This window comes from Fringilla coelebs, assembly GCF_963513975.1.
Source record: "Fringilla coelebs genome assembly, chromosome: 6".
Classification (NCBI taxonomy): Eukaryota; Metazoa; Chordata; class Aves; order Passeriformes; family Fringillidae; genus Fringilla; species Fringilla coelebs.
In genome coordinates, this window is record NC_140034.1 from 12,098,506 (window position 1) to 12,118,221 (window position 19,716).

The 19,716-nt window shown below is 36.9% G+C and overlaps 1 protein-coding gene across 1 annotated transcript in view; it reads right to left on the reverse strand.

Moving 5' to 3' along the window:
- The window catches only part of WDR25 (WD repeat domain 25), a gene marked incomplete at both ends in the record, with an annotated part of 54,337 nt that extends 36,610 nt beyond the window's left edge, over positions 1–17,727 (reverse strand). Inside the window, one exon of the mRNA XM_084208017.1 lies at positions 17,023–17,727. Coding sequence (XP_084064143.1) covers positions 17,023–17,727 — 705 coding nt within the window. The remainder of the gene's footprint in view (positions 1–17,022) is intronic.
- Positions 17,728–19,716: the final 1,989 nt, after the last annotated feature.

A 19,716-nucleotide genomic window follows, 5' to 3' on the forward strand; every position in this document is an offset into this window, starting at 1 on the left:
AGTGAATACAGCAGCTCCTCTTCACCAAGCAACTTACACAGCATCAACATGCATCATTAGAATACTCAGATTTTTATTTTTTCTTTTAGGGAACTCAAGTATCTACATACTAACAGCTTTCCATAAAACAAAACTGACCAGCTTTTGTTATTTCTCCTTTGCATATCCATGCAAACCACTAGACAAAAAGGGGCCTGCCATTCATGTGACAAATAACAGAAGATTGCAAATATGTTTAATATTCTTTGTAATATAGCTCAGTTCCTATAACATCATTTAGATTGCCCTACGGAGTTTCTGTACTTTGTACTTTATAACATTTAATCTCTCTCCTGTGAAATCTTGAAGAACAACCTATTCCATAAGTCAACACAACAGAAAATTATTGACAATGATTTCATGAAGAGCTTTGTCCCAAAGGGCATTGGTAGGTAATTTGCAAATCTAATGTACAGCTAGTCAGTAGAGTGCTCACTTACATTCCTACAATGTGGCACAGTGATACAGACCCCTGAAGACGAACAAGAGATCTTTGATTATGTTTTTCATCAAAAGCACAACAGTTTGCATCAAATTTTAGGATTCAAAAAATAACCTTAAAAGAACAACTAATTACTTTTTTTACATTCTGCACAACACTTTGGTAAACAGGTTTTTCTTTATTAATAGGTCAGGGGGTGTTTATTTCAACAATAAATTCAAAAACATTAACACAGACAGAATATTCATTCTAAAAATACAGGATTTTTTTTCTTAAAGCAAATAAGTATATAAAAATTTTGTACTTGTTTTACCTAGATATCATAAGCTGAAGAAAAACTACAGCAATTTAAGACACAAGAAGCTGTACCTCAAAGATTATTACTGTAGTCCAAATGTTTCAAAGCTAGTTTCCAGATGTAACCAACCTTTTAAATTTAACTAGGAGTACAGCTCAAATGAGAATTACTGCTACACAAGTGTGGGTGGAAGCATCTATAAATACTCAGAACTTTACATGTTAAAAAGTATCTACTATGCCCTCCAGCAGTAGTTTAGAAATAAAGTAACAAGCTTGCATATTTGTTGTGATTTTTGTCATATTGTGGAGATTGTATCACTAACTTTCATTTTACAGCTGGTGTGAGAGCATGCCTTTGCAACTGCAAATTAAAAAAACAGCTCCTGCTAAAACCCTAGGAGCAGATTAAAAACTAACTTTTTCCTTCATGGACGTTGACTTGAAACTATGAATTAATGACAGAATTATCAAGGAGCAGATATGAACATACTGACACTTGCAAACATTGCCTGGCATTTACACAGGACCCAATTAAGGTATTTTTAACTTGAGAAGTAAATGTAATATTTATTTGTTGTAAAATACACACCACTGCCCTCCCCTGTTTTGCTCTAATGCCTGATGAACACACTTCATTTAGCAAGCAATAATGCATAAGTGTGGTATTCTATCAGTAGGGGCAGCCTCTGGTTACATTCCCATAGTGCAAACCTACTTGGTCAGCACGTTGGTACCATGGTAACCATGAGAGGTACCATGAGAAATCCCAGTTGAACTCAGCCCAGGGAAATACCTGTGTATCCCAGCAGAGCATCTCACCAGCCCCACTCAGCAGCTCTGACACCCAGCTGGCTCAACTGCTCTGGGCAGCGCAGCCCTGAACATGCACAAAACCCCAAAGTTCCACCACAGGTCCCAGAGAGCTCAGCTCCTTGCCACCAGTGCAACACAAACATTTAAACAATGCAGCCTCAGGTTCAGCAATTCTCACTGCAGCAGCAGTACAACACACCTACAGGAAGTGTTACTTCACCTAGAAATGTTTCACTGCATTTACTTCACTGCCACTGCAGACTTACAGAACTAAGAATTTCAAAATTAGATGTTAATGCAAATATTTGGGGTTTGGCTTACTTGAAAATTCTAATAGTATTGTAGGCTACTATGCATTAGCACAAATTTAAAGAGGTTAGTGACCAGTTTTGACCAAATTCTTCAAGAGTATTTAAATCTATTTAAGCACATAAATGTGAATGATTTCTAAAATAAACAAGGAATGTCAGCAGCTGAATATCAAGTTTTTGATAATCCAGACTCTCTACTGAGCAGATTTCTCAAAGAAGAAAAGAGACCTTCATGTATAATGGCAAGAGAAAAAAGTAAGCAAAAAAGGTTTGTTTCAACCCATTTGGCATAGCAGGCACATGGGAAAGCTTTTTGACATCATTATCAGATCATTCCATCAGAATGGTCTATGACATTACCTAAATACTTAAAGTCAAAACCTGGTCGTTGTGAAAAGCTTTTTTTCTCCAAGTCATTCTACAGATGAAAAATTATCATTGGGAAGTTCCCTCAATGAAGTCCTTACCAATTCCAACATTATTTTCACATAACATGTTGAAAACCCTTCCACAATCAGATTCTCTTTATTATTTCAGCTTCCTGTTACTCAATGTCTCCTCCATCGGTGTTAACATCATTAAAACACTTTTACTGCTTGGAAAAATATTCATCACTCCCCTTAGTTATGCCTTCCTGTACCTGCAGTTATCTCCACTCCCACTGAACAAAGCAAAGATAATTAGATTAATTAATCTTCATGACTGTTTCTAAAATTTACTAGCCTTTCTTCCTGTTCTCCAAACTAGTTTGAAATTGATGTCTGAGAGATCAAACATCTGCTTAGCATGTTGTAAGTACTGTCCCGAATTAAAAACTTGAAAGTATTTCATGTACTATATAGAAAAATACTATTCTGAAATGTAAGCTATAGGTTATTATCAGGATTTCAATGGACTCTCCATTCACACAGGTTCATGAATTGTGCAAGCAAAGAGAATATGTAGTTTGTAAGTAAAAGTCATTGACAACAGAGGTTTTCTGCTAATGTAAGGTCTTTTTAATATATACCAAAATATATATATATTTTCAATATAATACACATATACACATAAGCACACATAAAGTGCACTGCTGCAAACAAGTCAAAAGAATGATTCACTATTGAAGATTTATTTTAATGGAAAAACCTTGAAGAGAATCCTTGGATATTTCTATTAAGTTTCTACCTGAAAAGCAGAAAAGGAAGATGGAAGAGGGGACCTGGAAACTAGAATATAGGGAGGATTTTCTAGGATCTATGAGGGGCTTTTTTTGGTTGCAGTGTAAGTTCTCTTGGGCTGTGGAATGCTCTCTGCCAAGAAGAAACATCCTTAGAGAGAGAAAAGCATACAGAGCATAAGTGCTATGACTGAAAACCCTTCTGGTTTTATCTTAAGCCATATTTCTTTAGCTGAAGATGTCAACACACCTTTGTAACACCTCATGATGGATCCAGCCCACCAGTCTAATTTGATACTTCTTATCTTTTCTTATGCTGCCAAGGGGAAAAAAAAAATCAACTGATTGCTTTTTCTAAAAAAAAGATATCACACACATCACAGTTCAGGTGTTAAAAACCAAATGGAATGAAATAACTGATTATCTGTGCTGCAGTGGTACAGGTAAAGAGTACAGAGGGCCTAAGCAACTGCAACACTTTCCAAATGATTTAAATAAATGATTTAAATAAAATCTGGATTTTATATTGAGAAACCTTTAGAAGCAAAATACATTTTTCACAGCAGGTAAGAGATTCCAGAAACATAAGTACTACCTTGAGTAATTATTGTTAATTAACTAGCAATGAGGCACTATTTCCAAATGTGACATTTAAAGCACATAATGTGATTGTGAATATTCACAAAGATAATTAAGTTCATCTGCTTCAAGTCCTTGATTTCAGCACATCTGAAAACACCTCTTAAACTATCATTAGACCTGTAATCAAGTATTTTGTTGCTCAGGAAAATTGCATACCTTTGCTTACCTGCTAATATTGGGATATGCATTCAAATGCCAGTACATGGCTTTTGATAAACCCTCCTTCAGACAAACTCTGAGAAAAAAAAACACTAATTCTGATTGTTTTCTCAGAAGAGACCATTAAAAATTAATTCCTCACACCATCAAATGGAAACAAAACCAAAAATTTCTGAGTTTCCCTAACTGAACTCAAGATCACAAGACTGATAAGAGCCGCACTTGACTGAAAAACTTCATCAAATCAAAGGTACCCCCAATGCACTTACTGAGGATACTATTCATGTTAGGTTGCATACCTTCTTCCATCTTCTTTATAGCTAGATCCATTTCTCTACAAAAAGGAAAATGCAAGGATGAAATACAATGTATCACATAAAAATGTGAAAATCAGAAAATGCACTGACTTCATTCTCTTGGAAAAAAAGTTTTAACCATTACTCTTCAAAGGCAGAAGGAGTCTTTGATCATCAACTCTGATCTTGGTCTTGATCAAGACCTTCTTGGATAAATAAATTCTGAAAATAGGAAAAAAATGACCCCAAGAACAGAATGTCAGAAGAGTCATGACTTGGTGTTTTGTCCTTTGTTCTTTTAAGAGTAAAGACAGCTTCTTTCCACTAGAAAAGAGATTAATGAATAATGTGCTCCAAGATGGAGAAGAAACATTTAGACAGCGTTCTAAAGCACAAAAGGTTAAATTTACTCTATCGCTCTCCAATTATTTGACATAGAGGATTTTTAATCAGTCAAAACAACAGTGTGAATTATTCTGTACTCTAAGGATGTCCTACTGGTCTGTATCTCTCAGCCCCGTTTGAACAGCAGTTTTTTTCAATGCCAGAAAACTCTTTCTTGATCAAATTTTTATCGAGGATTATGTTTGAAGAGTAAAATAAGGCAAAATCTTTCTAAAAAAAGAAAAATTAAATGTTCTTAAGGTGCATAGTACCAAGAAACTCCTGACCTTGTCTAAAAGCCAGTTCCTGCTGCTGCCTGGCTGCATTGAGCGTAGGTTTACTGCTCCACTTCAAAGTCCACCGCAAGCACTGGCAATGCCGACTGCCAGGAGAACAGAGGGGATGAGACACTCTGTGCCACAGGGCATTGACCCCAGCCAGCACCCTGCTCATACCAGCAGCCAGCTGGACTTCTCTCAGGAGGGTGTCACCCTCCAGGAAAGTGTTGGTCCATTCTCAGCACTGAAAGGAGGACACCTGACCCCAAACACAGCATACATCTCATACAACCAGTTCCAGGCTTGGGAAGAACCTCCTCAAGAGATCTACATGTTACCCACCTTCCCCAAGATCTGTTTCCTTAAACTATAAATAGACTGAGAAAACAAGAAGAAAAAAAAAGTTCTACAGTCTCTGGAGATGAAAAACAGTGAGAATCATGAACATGTCGCTGCACTCCTACTGAAGACATGACTTCAGATAAAAGTGATCTTCAACCTAACTAAACAATAAAATCATAATTGTAGTTCTCTTACACGTGCTTAAAAGATCTTTCAGACAAAAGCAACCTACTCAGGATTATCCAAAAGAAGAAATACAGGAGGAGTAAAACTTACTATAGATCTTCCTTTCCCTTTCCTTATTCTGTGCAAGAACATCCAAATGCTGTTGAAACACTTTCTTACAGTCATTTAGTAGTGACCTTTGGCAAGTTTCATGAGGAATTATTCTGTTCCTATATAAAGTGGCCAGCAAAATAAAATAGGCTGTAAGAGTTTAGACTACACTAAACACTGCCACACCAACATTACTACCACCAAGTATAACAGGCTAGTCCTAAGGCAAGTCAGGTTGCCAAACTGGCATTAACTGAAGGCCAACTCCAACTGTGCTCCAGTGCACATCCTCAAAGCTACTGGACACTTTAAATCCCACAGAGCAGTGGGTTGTTGCTTTTTATTACAAAACAACCAAAGAATAGAAGGAATAATTAAAAAGCAAAACTTGCCATTGGTATTTTCTCCTATTATATTTGTAAGTATGACAAAATAATGTCTTCAGACATTTCAGGGGAATAAATATGTATGTTTCTGATGCTCACCACTGAATTTACAGCAAATTAAGAGGAAAGCAACAATTTAAAACATGTTTTTCAATTGAAGTCATCTGCTCTACAGAGCGGGCATGATGGTATTAGACCATATGCACCAGCAAAGTGTGTCTGCCATGCCACCAATTGTCATCCTTTAACATAGCATGTTCTTTATTGTGCAGAAAGATTCTGGGACAACCACACCTGAAGCTAATCACAAGTTTTCCATAAACCATTGACTCTAAGGAATATGCTCATATAGATCACATTCTCAGCCAGCTAAAAGTTATGAGAGTGACTAGGTTCTTCTCTAGCTGCAAAATAGCAATTGTACATTCATGCTGGGCAGACAGTGCAAGAGAGTAACTTCCCACACGCACCAAAACAAAGTGAAGAATTCCCATCTAGTTTGCAGTTAACCTTTAAGTGTTTTGTGACTAATCACTGCACTATGGCTAACCCTGTGGATGTTCCTCAAATGGCAAGTTCCTGGAAAACGTAGAAGTGTAAAGTTACAATTTCCTTACAAATCAGCTAGTGATTCAAGCTATAGTTTGTTCTAAAATATGAAAAATCAGAATTATTTTAGCATAAGACAAAGCTAAGTATAGTGAAGATACTTAAATCCCCACCTCTGCTTAAGATTACATATCCACAAAAATTTACTTCAGATACATCAGCTACTCCACACACAGCAGTGGGTGTGTTTGGGATGACATGGTACAAACAGAGCAGTTTGACACACATGTCCAAGTAATTAAAGAGAAACATACATTTAATGACAGGTAGCTATTAAGAATTACTTTTAAACCACTAAATTCCCTACTGCTGCCCCTGTGTGGGAGAAGAACATGACACAAATGTGGCAGCTTCTCATCAGCTTCAGAATGCAGTGTAGTGTGTGTGGTAGTGTGTCAAGTGTAACACATGTGTGCTCACAACACCCAAAAGGACAAACCCGCTAGTGGTTCCTAGCAGACAGTACTCGTGCCCAGAAAATACTTCAGCAATCAAGATCTTACCAGCAGGCAAAGGAGAACTTCAAATGTACTGCAGCTCGCCAGGAGATAATTAGCTAAATTACTATAGCCATTTATTAAATAATCTGGTTTCCCCTTCATCTCTATGAATCATATTCATTAGCATCAATCACTTCTTCAAGTCACAAACATTTACGGTCTATTAAAAGCAGGGATTCCTCAGAAGTGCTAGACACCTCAATTTCAGACTTAGAGCACTTTGGAGGCAAATTGCCTCAAGTATCCTGAGTTCCTACAGTTAAGGAAGGACTGGCTACTTTCACAAGCATATCCCACAGACACTTGCATCCCACAGATTTGGAGCAACCACTATTGGTGTAAGAAGCACTGTTCTATTCACAAGTCTTAGCAACTGCACTCCCAGCCTCTGAAACAGTGTGTGTCAAGTCCTGCTGGCCTGTGATTTATTTCTGAAAACAAGAGGGAGAAAACCACCATAGACAAACTCCTTTTAGTTTTATGGATTTTTTTCTTAAGCTTCACTTAAGCAGTAGCTATTAAAATTCAAATCATAGCTGTTTGTAGTGTACCTCATACTTTTTTAATATAAAACTGCCAATCAGCTAATGCTACTCATGTGCTTTACAGCTTTATATTGATCTATGTACATATATAAAATCAGATACCATCAGACACCATCTTCTTCACACAATCAATAAAACAAAGTACAAACAAAACAAACAAAAAGGAGCAATTTAACCTGTCTCATTCTTGCACAGCTTCCACTGGGAGCACCTGGCAGAGCAGGGACAACAGCTATGGACAAGTTCTGGTGACCCAACATCAGATGAGTCGTGGCTGTTCATCAGCACGGCAGAGATGGACACTGCCAGCTGTGCACCCACTGACAGGGTATTTGTGCAACGGCACAGAGTAACCCATCACTGCAGCAGGTCTAAAAATAAAAATAATGGTAGAGAGTTGGACTTAGGGACTAATTTCTATTTGGAAGAAATTACCTAATCCAAATTTACAAGCAAATTCTGTCCATTCCCAATGTTAACCAGGTGATTTTCTTATTTTAAGAAGTAGTTTTTGGAGTCTTACTGCCCACCCTGATTTGGAGTAATATCTGAGAGGCAGTACACATTTAGTGATTTAGAACAGCTATCTGAAAACCTGAGCTATAATGAATCTTGCATTTATCAGTCAGCCTGGGCAAGTTTCATTTTTTTTACAATTTCATTCTTTCAACTAAAAAAAACCCCATTCATTATTCCTAAGGCTATTGAGAATGTTAATAACGGGGGAGGAAAAAAATAAAACACAAACAAAAACAAAGAGAAAAACCCAAAAAATCAAAATATTAAAGATCCTCTTCTCTGGAAAATATAGATGCAATCTTAAACCCACTGATGTCAGTGACATAACCCAGTATTAAACATGAAAACTAGTTCTTTAATTATGGAAATAAACTATTAATTATGTCAAGCAGCTACGTGTTTTGCTAGCAATGAGGACACTTTAACTAGCACCATTTCAGAACCAGCAAGCAGAGTAAGATTGAACTACCTAATTAATTTTAATTTCTTCTGCATTGTTAGCATAGTGCTAGCTTTAACATGTTTATATGACTATGCCAGCCCTAACCACCTGCACCCTTAACTCCCATCCTTTCCATAGAAAACCAGCTGTGTCCCTCCCTTAGTAGATAAAAATACAAAATTCCATGCATTAGACATAATGTTCAGAATGAGAAAAATTCTTTTAAAGAGTAAATTATCATTTGGAAAGAGGCAAGGAGACCAGAGAAAAGGACAGATTCCTAGTTCTGACTTCAGGAAGCAAGGTGTGACACAGCTGGCACAGGCACAACACACAAGCACATGAAGTCTTCACTATCATGCTCAGTGGTCTTAATCCACCAACCAACAGGAACATCTGAGAAAGGCAGAAGTTTCTATAACGTTTTCATGTATGTCCTAGAAGAAAAACAGCAGTTTTATTTATAAGAATATAAAATAAAGCCTCCACAAGCACAGTGAAGGTAAAGACCAGCCTTAACATTCTAACCAGCCTGTCACCCAGCACACAGGAGCTGGAAGGCAAACCCAATACAATTCCATACGAGCCACTAAATGCTTTTTCTTTGAAGAGACATAATTACTGCAATGAAACATGATATGTATGATAAAGGAGTCTAAGTCATTAGTTCCATAGCAATGAAGCAAGTTCTTTGATGAACAAAGGGTTTTCTAATGTTTCTTTCTCCTGTAATTTAAAGGGAATTTATAACTAACAGTTGTTTTTGTAGAATTAACATATAGCAAAGGCATCAATTAAATTCTTTCTATAAGGCTTCATCCAAAGATCAAGTGTTAGCAATCCTCGGTACTTTCATTGGTATTATGACCTTGAAGATGCAGCTATATGACACAGGCTAAAAATAAAATCTGCTTTAAAAAGAACAAGTGAAAATAATAGAAACTTCAGGAAAACTCTTTCTAGCCCAGATGCCAGATAAATCCTACACAAGTAATCTCTCTATAGAACCTGAAAAAGTAGAGCAAAATTTCTCAAAAAGTTGTTTCCTTGACAACATTGACAAAGCAAGAAGGGTAAGGAATCAAAGTCATAAGATGCCTTGTGGTTTGTTAGCAGATTTTTTTTAAATAGATAGCAGCATGCAAGATGGAGCTATAAAGCCAGATTTCTAGAAAAGAAGCAAAGTTAGATTGGTTTTATTTATATTTTCAAACAGCAAAAATATTCAGAATTTCTTAACTGTTACAAAAAAAATGATACTCCCATAATATATTATAGTCACTTAAGAACTTAAAACTACTTTAGCTAATTTTTTTCCCAAATACCAAAATCTTGACTTTTTCACCAGCAATCTTACTGACACACCCAGAATGGGGACACCACCATCATTCATCTGTCCCATCTCAGCTGACATTCTGCCATTGCCCTGCCCAGCAGCCCACACAGGGGCTGGATGTAACTGGAGAGCTCCCCTTAGGACATTCCCAGTTCAGCTGCATTAGAGGCACTGCCCCACTGCCATCCCTAGCCCTGACTGTGCCCTGGCAGGAGCACAAGGTTTCTTTCTCCTCTGCTGCTTCAGAGACACAGGAAACAACTGGAAGAGCTCCTAGCAGAAAGGAAGTGCAGAGCTCACCCATTCGGGACAGATGGGTTGCTAAGAAAAAGGTCAGATAAGCACTTTAAACTCCTCATACTTCTGCAAATAATGATACAAGTACCCAAAACCCTTTCTAGGTAACATGAGAGAACAGAATCCTTTCTTCCACATCATTGTTAAGGATATTTAGAAGTCAGCCTCCATAACTTTGGATTTCCACAGAAAAAAAGGTTTGTGAAATAATACTGTCACAAAAACCATGTTATCCTGTGCACCTCACCTATGGCCACTTTGCACCTGTTGATCAGTGTCAACCAAATTTCACAGAAGGCCTCAGTGTTTTTCCCTCAAGGCTTAATCATGCTAAGCAGATGAATAAAAGACACTGCAGAAGCTCCAGAGAAAGAAATTGAAGAGGATTTGTAGTAGATTCAAAATACAGACAGGCTTCACTAACTTCCCTGCTCTTGGAAGGACTTTTATTTTCAAAATTTTTCTTTAAATAATTCCCAATTTATTTTTGCAGGGGTGGGGGGGAACACAGGCGAACTAGCTACACTGTGAAATATCCATCCTACTCTTCTCCCCCACAGCCACATCCTCTCACACAGCCATAAAGCAGTCAAAAAATGTTTCACAAGAACACTGGGGGTATCACTCCTGCACTCTTTAAGGAAATCCTAAGTCAGGAGTCATTTCCAAGTGGAAAAAACTCATGACATCACAAAGCCAAAAACCTCACCCAGAAGCTGAGAGGTTCACTGCATTTTTGCCCTCCCCCTTTTCCTTAAATGATAGTCTTCAAACAAGTGTTAAGATAAATTCTAATCCAAAGCAGTACTGAATTTAGTTCCTGTTAGTGCAGAAGGAAAGAAACAATGGCTATCAAACCCTACAGAGATGAGGATAGTGCTATTTATACCCAAAGAAACATACTCCTTTGAAAAAATCCTTTAAGGCCTAAGAGTGTGTCAAACACTCAGAACATAATAAAAACTATACAAGTCATCTCCAGCTGTGGATTCTGAAAAAGGGAACAAAGGCATTACAAGGATTTCTGTTTCCTTGACAACTGCATCACTGGAAACAAGGAAATAATTAAAAAAATATATCTCTCTAACAGCACTCTCTAAACATTATCAAGGTACTAAAACACCAAATGTGAAACAACTCTTACCCACACAAACCTTTGGGATGAAGAGACCAAAATTCACCACTTTGATGAACTGTGTCACCAGCTTTTGCAGAACAATTGTGAGAGCTATCCATTACATCCTGACCTGGATTATCATCTACCCACGGCACAGCCAGAAGCTTTCACTGATGGTCAAGTACATTCCTTCCTGCATGATGTTCCTTTTCTTACAAGAATAAGCATGATGGAGGATACTTCTCATTGAAGTGTATGAAATAATTTTGCTCCAAGATGATCAAGGTATACAAAAAAGGCTGGTATTACCATGCATGTGCCTATCACATAAGTGTACTGCCATCTTAATAATCAGCAATCTTAAAGTTACTGGAAAAAAAAATGCACAGAGAAGAGAAGAGAACTAGAACCTTCATAAAGAGAGCTTTGCTTCAAAATTTCTGCTAATATTTAGCAGTCTTTTCAACCAGAAAACAATGGGTTTTTTCCCACATCTAGGTAAGCAGCACACAATACCCAGAATACAAGCATTTCCTTGCCATTTCCAAGATAACGGGGTGAACTACTTTTTATTTTTAATATACAGTATTAAAAATGTATCAACAGAAATCTTCAAAACACTTCAAATAAAGAACATATGTATCAAACAGGATGACTTCCCAATTTGTCACCTACAGTTAAAGGAATGTTGCCACAATTAGATTTTAAAAATCAATCTAAGAGTTGCCCTACTTGAGGTACTAGCAGCATGATAGCTAATTCTGCTTAGTGAACACTTTGAATGCAGCCAAGCCGTGACAGGGCTACAGCCATCTGACAGCCATGCCTGAGTGTACAGGAAATATGCTGGCAGCTTAAATTTATTCCTTAATAAACAGACACACCTGCGACAGAACAACAAGAAACACTACCTATTCCAAGTGAATTGTGTACAGAATGGTTGAAAGCAAAAATATTAGATTTTGTTACTTTGAGACAGGGTAATGGCCAATATCTAGGAAATTTGTGTTGTCACTATCTGTGCCACACACAGTTTATGGATTGAGGCTATCATCTTCTATCATTCAAGCTAATACAAAAGGATCAAGAATAACAAAATTCCTGAAATATACTACTGTGCTCTCTTTTTCCTAACAGACACAAAATCACAAAATAATAAAATACTTTGAAAGTATAATTGAAAATTGCATTTCTTGTGGCATTTGACACACTCCAGGAACCAAAATCCGTATATTAAATTTAATGAGTATGAGTAACATACCACTCTAAATCTAATGATCACAAAAGAGTCTCAGAAGACTGGAGAAGTATCTGGAAGAAACCTCTTGAGGTAGCAAGTTACAAAGATTAACTACTTAGGAGCTCAGAAATCCCAACTTGAAAATAAGCACAGACCAGGAGAGGCCTTAAATGCACCACAAACCTTTGACTTGTTCTTCCTTACTCATCCACTTAGAGACTGACCTCTGGTCTGAACCAGTATGGTTGTTATGTTCTTAATCATGGGAAGTCAGCAATGCCCCTGTTCAAGAGGCTTACATTATTAAACTCATTTTAAAAACTTTTACTTTACTTGTATAGATAGAGCTGTGACTAAATGACTGTTCAACTAGGCCAGTAGGGAACAAAATATATAAGAAAAACTTGCAACAATGTATTAGAACACAAAGTGCTATTAATATACATTTTGCATACTCAAGAATCACAGCACTTTCTTTCCTTGATCTTGTTTAACAATGGAGAGTGAAAGTGCTGAAAATTAAGAAATCCTCTGCAACAAAGATAACACCTGCTGTGATGCTCTAAATAAAATATGAGAAACACAAAATTAACAGCTAGCAGATGATTATATAAAGATGTTACCTTGAGTTAATTTATAGGCAAACTAGGAAATACAGAATAAAGGCATAGGATGCTGAAGTTATGAACAATTATTAAAAAGCTAAGTCCAGCACCAGTAAGTAGTGAAAATGTTAACATCTGTGTGGCTCTCTGTAATGACAAGATCTTCCAAATAAAAGACACTGACAACGTGAATTCAGCATTGTGGTTTCTGCAATTGATAAAGACACAACCTTTTAATGTTCTCTGCTACCAAAGACAAAAAAGCTGCATTCAATGGTAACCTATGATTCTGGATTCTGTATTTGGGGTTCTAAACCAGAAATAACTAAATAAGGTCTGATGTTCAGAAAGCATTGAATATCCACACTATGGGAAACAGGCACCTTTAACAGCAGTGATAACTCTCAAAATTTATGCAAAAAAAAAAAAAAAAAAAAAAACAGTAGATGAGATATTAAAATAATTAACACTATTTTGGTGTTTAAGTAGGAAAACCCAAAAATGGCAGTAGATGGCTAAAATTCATTTACAGCAGCTATTCAAATAGAAGGTAGAGAAGGGTTATTCAAAGAAAACAAATTGAATCAGTTCAGACACAATGTTTCACAGTCCTTAAAATACATATATAAGCCAAAAACATAAGCCACTCACAATACTGTTACAGTGTAACTGTGAAGAGCAGCACTGCCACAGAAAGAGCCCCCCATTCCCTAAAATTTAAAATTTAACATTAAATATTCTTCTATTAATGGTCTAGATTTGAAGAACTGTGGGTAATTTGCTATACCTATCACTTCGCAGATGGGGTTCTATCTTATTTTCAGGTCTCTCTGAAAACTCAGGGTTTTTCTTAGACATTCAACAACACATGCATAAACTTGTAACTTGGGTCTTTCAACATACAACATAGAGGCAAATATTAAAGTCTTTGAGTCCTCATTCAGAGGCAGTTTAGTTCCTATTCCTTTCTAACACGCTGAGGTGCCCCATCTGCTGGCATGAGCATTACTCTAAAGAATTCGGCCCCTGAGCTGAAAACTGATACTTTTTCCAACTTTACCACTTGAAGTGTTTTAAATGCAGCAATACAAAAGAAATCAGATCAAATACTTCTAAAGAAAAGTTCATTCATTTCTAACTATGCAAGTTATTTTTACTAGATACTTCCAATGATCTTCCAGCTCTAGGTCATTCTTCAGTCAACAGAAACTGAAAACATCAGCTCATTTATTGTAAATACTTTAGCACTACTTTAACATCTTTATGAATCAGTGTAAGTGCACTTTTCAACCTGAGAGAACATAAATGGAAGACTGTTCTTTTCTACTGATCTTAACAGGATACATACACATCCTTAAAAAATAAAAAAAAACACATAATTGGTTCCAGGTACACATTTTCAACATACATCTGTGTGACATGAATGACTTGGTGATCATCATTTAGACAGAAATAAAAAAATTTATGAACACTAAGGTAAGTAAAGCAAGTGTTTCTTCCTTCTCCATGCCAAGTTAAAAAAAAAAAAAAAAAAAAAAAACACCTTTCCCACAAAGGAAAATGTTTAGTTTGTGATGAAAGAGGAAGTTTTTAAGAGGAGATTATAAGAACAGATAAAATATACAAAAGTGGCTAAACACTACTCAAATTGAATACAACTGTAGAGCTCTGGTTCAAGCACCACTTAAGCTACCACAGTCAACTCAACTTTGAACACTCTATTCTGAGAAATCCCTACTAATACTGGACTCTTCAAAATATAAATGTCTTAATGTATAAGCTGGGTGTAAGGACTGAATCCAAGACCTATGCTCTTAAAAACAGTCACAGTTATTCCTGTGACTAACTGAAAGTACAGAGTTTCTAGGGTCTGAATTCCCTCTTCTCTCTCATCATACAGAGATTTTAGGCTCTTAACTGTGCTTTGAGTTTTACCCAAATCAGATGTTGCAAGTAAGTCATGCAAACATCCTGAGTGTCTGCATATTCCCATTAAAGGGAAAGAGGACACACATCCACTGCCTGGATTTAAATGAGCAATTCCAAGCAGCTGTTTTTGGGGGGTGAAAAAAACTATATACAATCTGTGTGAAGTTAAAAGGATGAGGAAAAAGGAAAGTTGACCTGCATTTTCAACCAGTTGTTTTATGCCTATACCGGAAAATTTACAACTTCAGCAAACAGTAGACAGTCAGAATCAATTCCCAGAAGGTAAAGCAGTGCTGCCACAGTCGCCAGGGATTTATGTGCTCGTGATCCCAGAACGGGAGGGGATCTGGGAGCCTAACACCGAGTGAATCCTCGGTGTCACCGCGCCCTCTGCTGCCCAGGACAGCCGCCGTGTAACAGCGCGACAGCGACACAGAAACAGCAGCGAGGCGCATCCACAGCTGGCTGCTCCCTGCGAGCTGCCCTCCAGAACATAACGTGTGCTTTCACATACTTTCTAAGAGCTACGTTATTCCTTCATTAATTTTTTAGACCTGCATGCTCTGAAGTGTTGCCAACACTAATATACTTCATTTATATCGAATTTCCAAGGTTTGGGAGACCTAAAATAGTGAGATTTCTTCAAAAACCAGCTTTACTGTTACTGCCTGCTTCCAAGCAGGCATGGTAACACTGATTCAGAAAAATAATTTTTCTTTATGCTCAGAAGACAAACCAGACTGATCATTATTTCAACTTTTTAATAATTATATTGCAGTAACAACTCAGATTTTAGATTTTTATACCAAATTCAACATATCCATAACTTCAATTGTCAGTACAAATGAGGCCCTGGAATAGCCAATAAACATTAAGCAGATGATGTGACAATTTAAGACAAAAGGTCAAATTCAGACATCCAGAGGTCAGTATTGTACAATCTAAATTTACATTGTTGCTTAACAGAAACATCCATCAGCACTTTCTGCATATCTTAGCCTTTTCCTTCAAAGTCTGCTTTTCAAGCAAAAGCCAAGATACAACAAATATACTAAAGATGACTCGCAAGGAGAAACAAAGGTGCTTTTTTTCCCTACATTTAATGTTTAAGAAAAATGAGGTTTCAAAATCCTGGTAAAGAAGATGGAGGAACTATGTTGGTATGCAGGTACAAGGGATGTTCTTCTAAAAATTTACTAAAGTCCTAAATTTTAGAAGCAGGAAAAATTGTGCCTGCCACGGTGAATACATGTTAGATGCAATAAAGCATGTCTCCCACCAGAAAGGACACTTTCTGTGCACTCTTATCAAATGTATGCTCCTGTGCAAGGCCACTTCAGAAGACTATTATTTGAACCTAGAGGCACAATCAGCCCTATATCTGGGAAAGCATATATCCATTACCCATTTTAAAAACAAAAGCCTCATTGGACTAAATTACCAAAGAACTGAAAATAAATTCATTAAAGCTAGGAGGAAAACTCACTCTGAGTATTGAGCAATTGATCCTTGAAACAAATTAAAGTGGGAAGACCCCTTAGATCATGACAAGACAGTTCTGAGATGCAAAATCCATCTGACCTGATCTACCTCCTCCAGCAGATGCCGCACAGGCATGTCAGAATAATTCAAAATATTATTCCAGTGTTGGCAGTTAGTTGCTTCATGACTCATGGCAGAATCTGCATGCATACCCTAATGCTCATGGCCATTGTGATAAAACACTGATAGAGATCATGAGAAATGACCTAGCAGAAATCTAACTGCTTAAGGTCTAAAACACTGACATGACTTAAAAAAAAAAAAAAAAAAAAAACTAAAAATAATTTAATTTTTTTTTAATTTAAAAATAAATTTTAAAACCCCACCAAATTCCAAGCCAATGGAACTAACTGTGGGTATAGTGAAGGATTAGGCTGCAAGTTTATCATAATTTTATAAAGCATCTCCTCAAATTGGAACTGTTAAATATGCACAAGCAAGAATGTTATTTCCAGAAGAGCATTGTTTAATGCAACATGATGATTGAACCACAAAGCATCTTGCTTTATATTACCTTGACTGTTTTGTCCATAGAAGCTGAGAGAAGCATGTGACTTCGTTCCAGTACAGGACACCACTGGATTTCATTAACAGGGCCGCTGTGTTTAGACATGTAAAATATTAAGCTTTTGGGAACTTCCGTTACTTTATATTTAGATCCCAAATATGGCTTAATTAATTCAGAGATCTTTCTCAAAGCCTGCTCTCCTGATCCACCTAACTTAACATCACAATCTGAGCTACCTCTCTGGTCAGATTCTTCTTTTTCAAGCTTACTGGAATTTTCTTGACGCAATCGTTTTGGGATATATGGTCTAATTCCTTTTAGGGTAGCAGTGCTGTCATTATGTGCTCTCTTCTGGGAAATGCCAGTTCCAGAATTTGTTGAAGAGCTTGAAGCCTGTTCATAGTTTCTGTAAGCCACAGGTATTGCAGCATGGCCAGAGTAAACCCTCTGACAATAGGGAGGTGCCAAGTCAGTGTTGTTATTCCGTGCATAATGCTCAGGGGGATCTTCACAAACCCTGCTCCAGCCAGATCTGCCAGTGCTCCCAGCAGGGTGCATTTCATGTGTAGATTTCACACTACCAGGTGCAAAGTGCTGAACACAACTCACAGAAGAACTCAGCTGGTTTGTTCGTCTGCCAGAAGCATTGGGGGCTTCAGTCTTTTCAGTTTCTGTCTCGGAGTCTGAATCTTCATAAGCAACCAAACTCATTATGGCTAGACACAGCAGACTCCAGAGATCTCAGTGCTGCAATCCTCCAAAATTATGATCTAAAATAAAGAATTGATCATTCAGAGCACAATTAATTACAGAGTCTACAATTTGAGTAACTTAGGGATATAGATATACCTTTCTTAAAAAAAACCAAAACTCTTATTTCTGTTTATTAATGGAATTTATTCCTCCATTACAACACACTGTACATTCTATTAAGCAACACAATTTGCCTCCAAGCCCATTGCATACATTTTTAATGCATTGCAGAGGTGTATATGCATACCACAAAATAATGACAATGAGGATGAAAAGGAAAATAGCCTTACAATATAAATACAGCAAATTACTTTGCCTTACTTCCAGCATCACATCCAAACACACACAGAGAAGAAATTAATTAATTATGTAGTGGTTTTGTATGTTCATTTATAAGAATACAAATACTACAACTGTTTTGGAGTCAGTCTAGCAATATCAATTTCTTAACACTACAGATGATTTCAAAGTGTGTAGGGGTTCAACTGGCAGTTAAAGTGTAAACACAGTTTTGAACCCTTCAGCAGCTTTGCAGTATGAGGAAATTTTCCAACTACATCCACAGAGGATGTTCCACATATGGAACATGTGTTTTACAGATCAGATATGCCAGAAGCTACACTGAATCCACTATCTGCATTTACTTACAGGAAAATGAGAGCATAGATGCCTCAACTGTGGAATTAAGTTTTTTCAACATGCCCAGGAGAAAGAAATCTCCTGTCAAGACTGCATATGTAACATGCAGAATAATTCACCCTCATAATAACCCCACCAAGATTTTTCCAACAATTTGTATGTAGTATGTGGAATATAGAGTTAACTACATTCAAACAACTAATGTATCTGCAAGGTAATATTTCAAGTTCTGCTGTTTATAGGCAAGAAGTACTGGTATGATTGATTAAATGTGACATTTTATTACTGCTTTGTTTCCTTGCCAAGCTGTTAGCACTCATTAGGCTGAAGAGATTTAACCCACAACACTTTCAGACAGGCTGCTGAAATTCTTGGTTCAGGTCAGCAAAGAAACTGCCCTCAAAAGCATCTTGAGGGCAACAGGGAACACATGAAAGTCAGTATCTCCATAAGCATTTGCAGAATTGACACCACAAATGCAGGGACACCACAAACATAGGCCCTAAAGATACTTCTGCAGGAGTAGGACTCTGGAACTTGCAAGATTATTGAATAATAAAGATTATTCATTTCACTTCAGAATTAGATCTATTTGAATTAAAACAACTGTGTTTCACATAACCTACAGAGGTGTTACATGACTCTAGATTCTGTCATCAAATTTCTAAGCACAGATGCAGAAGACAGGCACTTATTAAGATACACACATTCACCATCACAGATTCTTCCCAAGATAAGTAATCAAGACATTTAACTGGAACAAGGTGACCAACATTTCAGCACATAAAAGCAACAAGATCTCCCTCTAGAGGACATTTGGTCATTATCTAAAGTTTAAGACAGCTCTAAGTGACAGCAAAGAAGAGCAAGGAAAAAATCTTTTTTAAATAATGCAGCTTCATTTATTACTACAATATTTCATTTAAACATAAAAAGTAGTGTTTCATGGAAACTCACAAATCAATTCAAAACTAGTAAATTGAAGTTCCTAGCAGTAAATTGACATATCAAATAAATAGGAGCTTTGAAGGGCTTCACTTCAGTAATTGTATCAAGTGGTTACTGTTTGTGCTGCAGTACTAAACACATTAAATGCATCACATCCAAAGAAAAAATATAGTAAGAAGCTGACCTGTGGCTAAAAGCTACAAACTAAGATACACAAGTGGATTGGGTTAGACTTACAGAGTTACTTTAGTTTGTTTTAACACAAAAAAACCCCAAGCTGAGATTCTGAAGTGCTAGATAGTGCCTTGCAAACACAAGGTTAAAAATAAAAACATTTATCTCCCATGAGATACTGGAAAG